Source organism: Lonchura striata, chromosome 2 (genome assembly GCF_050655825.1).
Source record: "Lonchura striata isolate lonStrDom1 chromosome 2, ASM5065582v1, whole genome shotgun sequence".
Classification (NCBI taxonomy): domain Eukaryota; kingdom Metazoa; phylum Chordata; class Aves; order Passeriformes; family Estrildidae; genus Lonchura; species Lonchura striata.
Genome location: NC_140704.1, coordinates 10,248,002 through 10,260,714, shown reverse-complemented (window position 1 = coordinate 10,260,714; position 12,713 = coordinate 10,248,002). Strand labels below are relative to the sequence as shown.

Sequence of the window (12,713 nt, the reverse complement as noted above, 5' to 3'; positions counted from 1 at the left end):
TAAATCCCATGATGGAACCTTTCTACAGACTAGTTTGACTAGTTTACTTCAAACTCAAAGATAAATTCTCATTCTTAAAAGCACCCTTTCAATCAGAAAAGAACATCTTGTGAAATCTGTGAACAACATTATCAGTATTTCAACTCCAGAATGGAGAGTGAAATCCTCAAAGAAGACTACAGCATTACATCAACTGAATTTTTAAAAGTCAAGTTGGCAAAGCTGAGAGAGTCAAGTGAAGATGCTGACAAGGTTGTTTCACCAGTTTAAAAAAGCAGCATCCCTCTGCAGTCAGATGGAGTCTACTAGTGTCACCTTCAGCAATGTGAAGATCCTGCAAACATTGTGAATTTCCTTTCCAGAGAACAAAAAAAAAATAAAGATGAGCAAAGGAGAGGGAAGAAATACCCCTGAACAGATGGAAAGAGAAAAACAAGCTTGGAAAAGGTATGCAGATAATTGCTTACTATTCTTAACCCATCTAGAGGCAGGAAGAGCCACTGGAATGGCTGTGAGGCCATTCTCATGAGCTGTGTGTTAACAGCCTTAATGCAAAGACAGCAGAGGGTCTTGGCTTTAATGCAGAAAGAATTTCTAGAATTTCTCTTCCATGAGTTGGGAATTCAGAATTCTAACTCGCTTCTCTAGGACAAAATAGTCTATGCTTTGATTTGATGATTTGAATATATTTACTCTTCTGAACTTTCACAAATCCGCTTATGTTTAGTTTATTAATAAGCAGAATCACATCTGCACTTTGTGACAATGATTTGCAAGAAAAATAATTGCATTTAGCACATGAAGGATTGATTTCATGGCATCCTTTTGGAAAATTAAGCGCGAATGATGGGACCTTTAAAGGATGGAAATACAGACAGAAAAGATTCAAAGAGTTTCAAAAGCTCATCTTCCTTGAGCGTTCTTGTGTGACCAGGCTGGCACGTGGCCTGACCTCAAAGCCTCCTCATACTCTCCCAGATGTGTGGTATTAAGGGATGGAAGCCAGTTTGAATTTCTTCTCTCACGGGATCAATCATTAACTCTTTGCAGCAGTGAATCACCAAGTGTAAAGAACTCTGGCACTTTCACAAAAATTAGGCATCTATCTGGAACGTTCCAGCCTGGAAAATTCACAATTTGTTCAATATGTAAAAAATATTAACTAATATGGCTTGGGCTATGTTTGGATTTGGATCAGTGAATTCACATAGGACTTTACATTAAAGGCAATATGGATGGATAAGGCAAACTGAGACTTTTTTTAAATACTGAAGGAGATTTTTCTTCATTTGGTGTGACATGTTCTTCCTCTTTGTGCTCTTCAGTTGTAAAAGCTTTCATGATGAAGGCACTGGCTGTCACTATTGCTGTTTCATATTATCCTTCTGCCCCTAACTGAAAAGAATGGGATGCACATTAAAACCATTCCTCAGCCTAGTTATTTAGAAGCCCTTAGCTTGCTAGCAGGAACTGGTAGCTATTCAGCCTGGTTTTTGGATTGAGGTTTGGTTTTGTCTGCTGTTGTTTGGGTTTTTTTTTTATTATTTGAAATGCATTTTATGTACAGAAAAGATTCATACTCTCACAGTGACAGTTCTTAAGCTTTTTACAATTATCTTCACATTTATGGAGACTCAAGATGACATAGTCAGTTCAAAAAACAGCTTCTGGCTACCAATACTGACCTAGCATGGAAAAATCAATATAATTACAAAAGCAATTAAGCATGGCAAACAAGGAATCAAGCCTTTGCTCAATCTGAAGTAATTTAGATTAACACAAACATAACACCCCAAAATATTCCTTGCTCATAGACTGATCCTAGCAAAATCAAACCTGCAACACATCAAATCACAAAAATAACCGGGTGTGTGCCTAAGGTCACTTGGGTTAATGAAATCACCTTCAAGACTCACAGTGCTGACAGTGGGTTACAACAAATGTTACAATGATGGGAATACAGACAGAGTGGAGAGATGGATTATTTAGGGAGCCTTGTGACTTGGAAGTATCTGGAGTTGCTTTGAGCAAGCATCAGTACTTCCTCAATTTAAAATACCAGAAAAATCTCCAGTAATGACTTAGCACACTGAGAATACCTGTGTGTGTTGGGGAAAAGCAAATTGCATCTCTAATGTTTTCTGAAAGCAGAAAAAGCAAGGAAACTTCCCCTCCAAACAGTATGCTCTCCACTAACTAAAACCTCTTTAGAGGGAAGAATTGGCAAGGCAATAATTTAGATACAGAAAGGACCAAATACACAGGAGAATGACTGTAACTGAACCCCACAGTCAGACTTAACTGGCCAGAAGAATCGCTGCCTTTTTCTATAGGCAATCAATTAAATTATCAGAAAACAGAACTCTATAAAAGAATAATCTCTTGACAATATAATCATCTTTTATGCATTCTTCAGTGAAGTAATAGCTCACAGTGCCTTAAGTAAGTGTGAAGCCTCACTCTTCACATCTCATTAGAGTCTTTGGCCACTGTGAACCATTTTTAAACCACAGCAGTGTCGTGGGGTATGTTGCAATCAATGCAAACAATGAACCCGTGTTATGAACACATCTCCATTTTAGAAGAGCACAATATTGTTTGGCTTCATGAACACAGGAAAATTGAGATTATACATTCACAAAGCCTCGCTCTGGGTCAGAGCAGCTTTATGGCTTTAATCAAGAGGAGAAGTAGCACATTAAATGCTCAAAATAGTGCACACTGTAGAAAAATCTAAATGAGGAAGACAAACTAACTCTAAAAACTGCATCTAACCCCCCATTAAGCCATAGAACATTGGTAGTTAAATTCAATTTCTTTCCTTGGGGTTAGACACAGTACTATGTTACACAGATAAAATCATAGCAGAACAGAAAATAGTAAGGAATAGGTAAGAAGATTAGTTTTTATTTTCTTGAAGAACTACATTTCCTTTCTATTTTATCAACTGTATTCAAAACATAGTTAACAACACTGATTTACAAATTTTTTTCTAAACCCAAAGAGTAAGAAGATGTATTTTTATGCTGATAATAAATAACATGTTCAAATTCCAGAAGTTATGTGAGAAATAGAAATAAAGCATTTAGAAAAAAAGAAATAAGTAAACTTCCATTACTAGCCTTCAGGACAGACATTTCCCTTGCAAGGCAAGAAGCTGAAGAGATTTTGTTCAATTGTATAGTAATGCATCAACAAATAGAAAAATGCAAAATTCCTAACTACAATCCTGAATAAAAAATGGAAAATAAATTCTTCTCTCATTTATTTTGTGCTAATGCATTAATCATCTGCAAGATAAGAAGGCCTGTAAGATGAGAACACATTTTGAAAATGTGCAAAACATCTGGAGACATGGCGAATGAACGAACAAAATGAATACCTGCACAAGCCCTGGAGGTATAATATTTGCAGCAAAGTTCTTGTTTAGGTACCAATCCTTAAATGTCAGTTGGAATACAGTACATTTTGTTACCGACTCCACATTTTAAATTTAGCAACTTACATAAAAATATTTCTCCCACATGTATCTGACAGAATAATTTTACAATCTTAAATCCGAACATTATTTTTTGTTTCCAGTTTTTCTGAACATTAGTTTTCATGAGCTGATCCTTTTGGAAGAACCCCCTGATGTCCTCAAAATGTTTTTTCTTTGCACCTCAGCTTGTCTTTTGTTTATTACTAAATAAGTGAGGTTTTGCTAAATTTTTTTTACTGTAGCTTCAGCATACTGCTAGAACAATGAGAGCAAAGTAGTATAATTTTTCTGAAGGCTAAGAGTAACCCTATCGGAGATCATGTCCTTACTGCATAGATGTATCATTATGTCAACCTATTGGATAAGGCAGATGTTTGGAAACCCCTAAGCAAGCACCACAGACTATCAAATGATTTTTTTCCAAGTAGAGCTGTGTTTTCATAATCTCTATACTTTCAATTATTGTCACAATTTAGCCATCAGTCTGTGGTCACCATCACAACCAGTACTTTCAGGTCATGTGGCATCCTCTAGTCAGGCACCTCTTACAGCAACAGACAAAGGTGCTCAGCAGTTTTGTGGCCAAGGCCAGTAATCTTTTTACCTGCTAAAATTCAGATCCAAAACTTCAAAAGTGTAAAAAAATCATCAAGCAAATACTCAAATAAAAAGTGGGGGGAAGGATGATAAGAATGTGTCCCTTTGCTATCTCCTTGGAGCAGCCTGTGTTTGCTGACTTCCACTGTGCTGCCAGGAAAAAAGCTAAAATCCAAAAGCATTCCTGCACTGGTGTCAGTGGGTGGTGGATTGGTTCTTAAGACATCTCTTTCCTGTTTTTAGCTTTCCAAGTTCCAGTAGTACCAGCCAAATCAAATCTGACAATTAGGTCAAGGGTCTGTAAGTGACAAAGTTTGAGCCTGAAATCCCTATTTTAACATTAACAACCCTGCTTCGAAGAGCTCCAGTGCACCTCCAAAAAGAATTCTGCGTATTTGTCCTCACTGAAATGTAACTTGAGTTCATGGTTCAAGTCATTAGTACCAGATTTGAGGAGTGCTGAATTACAAAGAAATACAAACTGTCTCTTGATCAAGTGCAGACAAAGCATCTGTAAAACTACCCCGTGTGTCCAAAGCAGAGAACATACCAAACTTGATGGGTTTGCACCAATTGTCAGAGAATGGAAAATACTTGATCTGATGTTGAGTGATGACAATGACACTTTGTTACTCATTAAAACTTTCTGAATAAAAGAACAAAGAGAATGGCTTTATACCAAGTCAATGTGTTTTGCTTCATCTGTCCGCAGCATTTTGATTCAGTATTAGGAAGAAAAAGTTGGGGTTTGGGTACTTTTGAAACATGGCCTGGATCAGAAGCTGATTTTTATTTTTGCATCAAACTGTTAAGTCAAGTGTGCTGTTCTGAACTACTGAGACAGCCACCACACATATGGTCATAGCCCAAAGTATGAATGCTTAGCAGTAATACTGAAAATGCAGTCTGCTTTTAACTAAAGGGTTATTCATAATGTGACTTGAACAGCATCTTCAGTCAAAGAAAACGTTTTTTGCTCAGACATAAAATAGTTGTGCAATCCTAATGACTCACTGGCAATTTACAGGATGTAAATTCTTTCAAGTTTTGTTAAACAAATGTTGCTAATAAGCAGCAGGAACATTATTTGAATGATTATATAAGAAATGGCTATTGTGAGGCATTTTGATAATTTTCTCTTTTTTTTCCTTTCTCTTAGCAATAGAGGAAACAAACATACAGAATACTTGAGATAATCACAGCTCTCAGGCTTTATGTCTTGTTGGGCCTACACAGTTAATATCACTTCTAAACAGATAAAACTCATGTAAGAAAAACCTAAAAGAGCTAAGCTGGAGTTTTGAAATGTTTCCTCCCAGGGAGAACAGTAACATACCCTTTAAAGGTTCCATTGAGGGTTTCTAATGAAATTAGAATGAAAATCTTAACAGTCACATAATGGACATTAAATACAATGCATTCTAATGAAGGTATTTCAATAATTTAAATTCGTGTAAATGAGATAATTTTGATGGTAATGCTTTCTGTTATGGATATTGCTTGTTTCCACAAAACCAAAAACAACACATTGTTTCACTTTCAGAATCTTACTGATAACTCACATATTGCAAGGAGCATTTTGGTAGTTTTTAGAGTTTTTCTGGGTCTCCTCGAAATTTAATGTATAGAGACAATGCTGACCCTTTTATCAGTATTTAATGCAATTTATATTCCAAAGCAATAGCTCCTAGTTCAGGTATTTCAAAGCTTTGCAAAACTCTTTTTAGTTAGGAAAATACTGTCTTGTAAATAAAGAGATGGGGCTTCTGAACAAGGCAAAACAATTGTTCAAGCTTTCTCCTGGTCTATGTGACTATCCTCACTTTGTGAGTGTGCTCCACCTCAGATATGGAAGGATTTCAAAAACATGTTTTTTTTCTCTTCATGTAACTTTCAACCTATTTAAATGGATTTTAATATTTCTGTTAGATCCAATGGAACAGTATTTGGATGCCAGTAGCTGATTTTCTAAGAAAATCCTTTCTAATTGAATGCCCTGGTGTTCATGAATATCAGTAAAACACATCTTTTCATGTGTGTTTGCATATAATTTTATAATTTCATTTTGCACTTCTGAAAGGGAGTTCTTTGTTCTTCAGATTCAGATTAAAAAGTTTGTGACTTCTTTATTTTTTTGAATACACCATTGGGATTTGAGAACATCTGAGGATTTCAAGTAATACCAATAATATTTATTGTCTTCCTGTACAACTGTAGAAGAGAATACAACATAAAAGTGAGGCATAACCCAGCAAAGGACTTTGCCAGTTTTTCATAGCAGAAAACTCAAGAGTTCAAGAGGAAAGAGCTTCTATGGAATAGAAAAGGTTAAAAAAAAAATTAAGAGTGCATTACTTCCCTGTTCACAAGCACCAACACAGAATCTATAAATAGTTTGAAATATAAATTAAAACAAGTTTCATGCTAAGATATCAGAAATTGTGATTTATTTTCTCAAAGACTTTATACTCACAATCTCATCTCCTGGCAACCAATATCCTTCTTGCTCAATACCAGCTTTTGACCCTTTACACCCCACGGTCAGGGTTTCCACAATGAGACCATCCTTGACTGCTAAACTCAGCTGACGTGTGGTTTCTTTTGGATGCATACCATGGACTCGAGACATATACCTGCACACAAAGCACAGAAGTCTTTTACTGTTAGTTCTAAATTATGAAATGTGTCAGCTAAATACACACATTTGCAAATGAGTTAAAATAATACACATTCTAAGTTTTAGATTGTTTTCAAACAGTCAAAATTTATGTAACTCCCCCCTTCAAATCAGTTTTTTTCCTCTTGCAGCTTTCATGTACACATTTAGACAAGTAGTAGCACAGTAAACTTCTACCAAAAAAAATCCCAAACTTAACACATATGGTGCTTGGGCTTGTCTCTGCCACCTCCATTTGTGCCCTTTAAACTACTTTAAACTTGCATTTCTCTAATACTTCCTATAGCATACATACTACAGAATGTACCAATAAATCTTTGTGATGCTTGTGTGTACAACACATTTATGAAAAATGTGAAATTTATATATCACATATGAAAACCCAACAGCTCAAGTTACTGTGCTAAGTGGTTTTTCTCCTTTTCTTGAGTCAATCACAATGATCACACTGTGACAAACTGCCCTGGTGAGAAAAAAAACACATGTAGCTTGAACTGTGTATATACATGAGATTCAGCTGTGTAATGCTGACCTTTATCCAGTATAATTTGCTTCTAGGCCAACACCAAATATTAACTTGGAGTAAACAACATAAAATTATTTTTTCTCAAATAAAGATGACTTCTCTGCGTTAAGGTCATTACAATTCAGGTTTTTAACAGAATTCTGAGAACATATCCAGAAGTTGCTGCACATGGAGAGCTGAAATCAGATGCAATCAGCAGATACATGAATTGACTTGGAACCAATTATTTTGTGGACAGTATTTTCCTAGTTATGGATTTCTTAAAGTTACAGAGCTAACTGAATTTCTCTCCATTTTTTTTTTTCTCCAGGTACTCTGTCTTTACCTGTTCCTAAGAGTGAAATCTGTAATTTTGCCTACTTTAGGACAAAGCTGTCAGCTATAGTATCCTTGCCTTCCTGCTTGATAATGAATTCCATCAACCACAATTCCTTTGTGACTGTCATCACAAACACCTTCACAAAAAATGTAATTATGATCACAAGCAAACTCAAGAAATATTTATTTTAAAGCAGTAGCATTGCATTTAAAAAGAGAAATAAGTTCAGATTTTTTTTTTTTAATAACATGGCTGACAGGAATTTTTAATGCATTAGAGGTTACAAATTTGCAATAAGGAGTGAAGACGACCCCAATGGTCAACCTCTCCCTTTGAAGACATTTGCCTTTCCAATTACTTACAGTTTTGTAAGAATAAAGGTCTTTTCCTTTCCTGCTTTCTCTCTTAAGCTTTTGGTAGAACTGGTTTATGCTAATCCGATATTTTTGTTTTGCTCTAAACTGTATATAAAATAGTATAGTAGTTTTCTGAGTGGAAGTATACATTTGTATAGTAAATTATACAATAATCAGAGCAACACAGGACATTTATGAATTTCTGTGTGATATCAGAGACATTTACATAAATGCAGCATGTTTGCAGGGTCTTGGGGTTTATTTTTTTTAGGATAAAAACTCTTAGAGGCAGATGATGCCTTTTACCATATTTGACAGTGTCTACCATGACATGGTCCAAGTTTAGCTGGTGTGTGAATGTAAGCACTGTATAAAAGGTAAGCAATTGATACAGAAATAACAATACTCTGTGCAAGTCTGTCTTCCAAGCTAATATATATGAATCTTCTGGTGGTTTGTACATAGGGACAAAGGGCCAAAATCAGAAGATAAGGTAGGTCTTCAGGTCTGTATCACTTTGGCTGGATGCTGATCTGCCCAACTCAATCCCTCTCTACTTCTACAGAAAATAAAACTCAACATGAGTAGCTGTTCAATTGAGATTAAATACCACAAATAAGTTTTCAAAGTTATCCAAATTCCAAGGTCTGAACCAGGCAGAGACTCAAGTCTATTTACTTAATTTTCAAACAGAGTGCAAGTGAACACCACTGGTCTATAGAAGCATAAAATGTTGAAGCTTTAAAGCCACATGAAAACAGCTCATTTGCTTATATAATCATGTTATATGTATTTCATGTGTGTGTGCACATATGGACACATTTATGCAAACACAACTAGCCTTTTGAAGTGTAAATTATCTTTCTCAACATTTTCTAATGTTACTCTTTTTTCACCAAATCTCCATTTTTAACTCAGTGCTAACAACGTCCCCAACAGAGCCATAGCATTCACGTGTCAGTAATTAATTCAACTCCTTAATAGGTCTCAAAATACAAAGAATAGGCTATTATTCTTCCTGTTTTACTGATAGAACAAGTCAGACTCTGAGCACAGAAGTTATTTCCCTACACTTATATGGTGGGCTGCTATAGGTCTGAGAACAGAAATCAGGTATTAACCCAGTGCCATAACCCTCAGGGTATCCTGCTGAAGAATCCATGTGTTTGCACTGCATCATCCCTGGTTGGAAAAACACAGCCCTACCAAATTCTTAAATGTAAGCTACAGGTTTCATGATTTCTCACTTATATCTCTGAACAGAAGAGATATATAATGCAAACCAAAAAGCCTTAAACCAGCTCTGATCAGCTGAGAGGTTTAATCTGCCTGTTTCCACTGTAGCAGGTTGTGCACTAGTGAAAAGAGGCACAAGGCTCAGAATTGCCCATTTCTCAAATCCAATCAGTGTTTTCAACCAGAGTGAAAGTACTGCTACCAACTAAACTATCTCCCCATTTTCTCCAGCTGTAAATCAGGAGTAGTAAATTCCCAGTGGCTTTCTGAAGAGTACTTTAGTCAATGTTCAGACTGTACCACTGGGGAGTCACAAGGGCCATGTTTTCTATTTTTAAAATAAAATGCTATCAGCTTTCATAGAAAAGAACACACATGTAAAGAGAATGGTTTTACTTCAAAGAGTAGAACTGCTGTTAGAAAAATGCCCCCTCCTCCAGTTTTTTACTTTATTAAAACCCGTGAAGTGTACATGACTAGATATTCACAAAGAGTAGAAAACAACACTGTAGGGTTTGGATGAAAATTTATCTTGCTTCTTTTCAGCCAGAAGGACAGCAGGTAAGCAAAGACATGACTAAAGCACAGGACTCAAATCAGAAAAGATAGTTAAAGTTCTTTAATAATGAAATGTGAAAAACTGTCACATCATGAAAAATGCTGGAAACACAGGATGAGTTAAAATCCATCTCAGAGACAGAAAGCATGATGTTTGGAGTTCCAACTACTACATCAGCCTCATTACTAGATCAAGGAAAAACAGTCTTCAAATTTTGCCTTTGTGTGGAAGTGACACCACTAATCCATGGAGTGCAAGTCTTTTCCTGGCTCTGCAAGCATTGAAGCATCTGGCACCAACAAGTTAAAAAACAAGTATAGGAGATAAAGCAATCCCTGACTGCTGTTTTCAACAAAAGCTGATTAGCCTTACCTTGGAAACAGGGAGTTGAAGGAATACTGCTTGTTATGCTCTTGCCCAGTCCTCCACATCAACAGATTTGGGAGTGCAAGACAACCCAGCCACAAGAAGTAAAGCAAATTCACTCAAAGGAGTGAGAATAAGGCACAAAGTAAAATCCTCTAAATCAGACAACCAGCCCAAATCACATAGGGGGGCTGAAGGAACAATTTCAAAATACAATTTAACTGTGCTAATCCCTACTAAATAAAATGAGGGTCATTCTGATGAAAAGTGGAGGTGTAGGCCTGATAATCTGCATGCTAAATTCAAAATCTCACCAAATGAGGCCGCTTGTCTGCAGAATACAGAAGCAACTGAACTGCTGCTGAAAATTAGAGTGTTTATAGGTCAGTATTTTCTCCATTTATGAACTTGCAGTGCAGATCTTGACTTTAGCACAAAAGAATCTAGCAAATCTAGCAAAATTACAGTTTTTGTAATCAGCTTCTAAGTGCCTAATAATGCATTTTTTCAATTATTACAACACCACTTGGAAAGCAAAGGATAAGGATCTTTAGCATGGAATTTGTTCTTTACCACCCTTAAGCAAACCTCACTGCCATACCACCAAATGTATATTTAAATGTGGTGACCTTCAGAAACAAAATACTACAACAGAATCAGGTAGATGCATGTGTGCACATACCTCACAGATGTGTGCATCTGTCTGATGGCAAAAGAAAACCTTTAGAGGAGGTTACAAAATACCAATCAGAGAAACGTGAAACAGCAAGTTCAAATCTCTTCAGGACTGCAGGTGAACAGCAGTCAGGTGTAAATAACAATAAAATATCATCATATTCTTGAGTTTATATTATTATATTATTAGTGTTAGCCCTCCTAAAGTCTTGACCACCTCTCAGACACCACAGGGAGAGCCCAAGGGGTCAGCAGATGTGGAGGGGGGCCTCCAGCAGTTCTCAGAGGGGCCACACAGGCACCTGCTGCACACCCCACCAAAGGCACACTGAAAGCTGGGGAGGAGAGATATGCAGGGAAACCTGGTACAGACCCTTCTCTTCACAGCAACAAAATCTCCTCTATCTCTTGCCCTACCAATTAACAACTGGATCTTGCCCCTCTGCTACACAAACTGGAACACAGGAGTACCCAATCCACCTCTAAGTCACCTGCCTGCCCAATATACAGGACATCCCAGAAGGACCAAAGTCTGTCAGCATATCACCAATTCACTCCTAAAACTTAAAAATATTTTTCTCAAATTAGCCAGTGTTCATAATATCTTTCTATAAAAATCAAAATCAGTGCTTCTTAACATACCTAAAAACTAAAGAAGGAACTCTGTTTTGATCCTAGGGGTGTGGAGGAAGCAGACTCTAAAGCTGTGATCACCATGGGAGCAAAATAGACACAGAAGCAGCCAGCACTTGCAGGGGATCAGATGGTGAACTTTTCACCTACAGCTGTCACACAGCTCACAACTCCTGCCTGGTGCTCTGCAAGACTCAGCACAAAGGTAAACCCTGTCTCAAAGAGTCAAATTTATATGGCTTCAAAACAGAGCATGGAGAAATATCTAACTTTGCTCCCAAAGAGTCCTCTTGAAGGCATCTGTGGTCTACTGAGAGGCAGAAAATGTTTTACATGGGCACAGCTGTACTGTGGACCAAATAAAAATTAATGAGGAAGGAAGGAAGGAAGGAAGGAAGGAAGGAAGGAAGGAAGGAAGGAAGGAAGGAAGGAAGGAAGGAAGGAAGGAAGGAAGGAAGGAAGGAAGGAAGGAAGGAAGGAAGGAAGGAAGGACATTTAAGGTAGGAAGCTGACATAGGTATTTTTTAAAAAATCTCAGTTTTTCTGAACTCATAAGTAATTGCATTTTCAGCCACCTGAACTCAAACAAAAGAAAATAACTGAAAAAATGTTACAGCAAGGGTATCTGTTCAAGACTGAAATAAAATACGTATCTCAAATAGCTGCAAAAATACAACAGTGTGGAAAGTGTAGGTAGATGTTAATTTTCATGGCAAACTCTGTAATCTTGGTCCGAACAATTATCTCTTTCTATGCTGGATGCCTCCACCCTCCCCAATGCAAAGGGAAGTAGCAGCCTGCTACTGCCAGCAGACAGTCTGCTGAGCAGCTTGTCCAGGGATGAGTTGAGAACTGATAAATTTGAGGTCTGATAAACTGAGATCTGATAAAATTGACATCTGAGAAAATACAGCAGATCCCATTAAACTCAACTGAAAGTCTGCCATTAATTTTAAATGTTACCTACAGGTACATAAAAATGTCCTAGATTCAGGGACAGACCTTAAGGAATAATACATAAAATAGAAGGAAAGCAGCCAAAAATCTGTTCTGAGTTTTATATTGTCTTCCTACCTCTAGTGAGAAATGATGCCTTTTGCTTCAGTTTCAGGGCATGAAAGCTATTTTATAGAAGGTCCCCACATTTCTTTTGAGAGTTTTTAAAAAATAATTTGCAAAGAATAGGCCAGTTGGTCATACCGAAAGAAAAAGTTGAAGCTGTGATTAATTTTTTTAAAGAAATAAAGCTCCATGACCTAAGAACTTGAAATACACAGGCTCAAATCTC

The 12,713-nt window shown here is 36.8% G+C and overlaps 1 protein-coding gene across 11 annotated transcripts in view; it reads right to left on the bottom strand.

The window, feature by feature from the left end:
* Window positions 1–12,713, bottom strand: part of ZMYND11 (zinc finger MYND-type containing 11) — a 103,125-nt gene that overhangs the window by 35,657 nt on the left and 54,755 nt on the right. For all 11 annotated transcript variants that reach the window (XM_021528793.4, XM_021528797.4, XM_021528798.4 and 8 more), the window contains exon 3: window positions 6,552–6,711. In XM_021528793.4, the coding sequence (XP_021384468.1) occupies window positions 6,552–6,711 (160 nt within the window). The remainder of the gene's footprint in view (window positions 1–6,551; window positions 6,712–12,713) is intronic.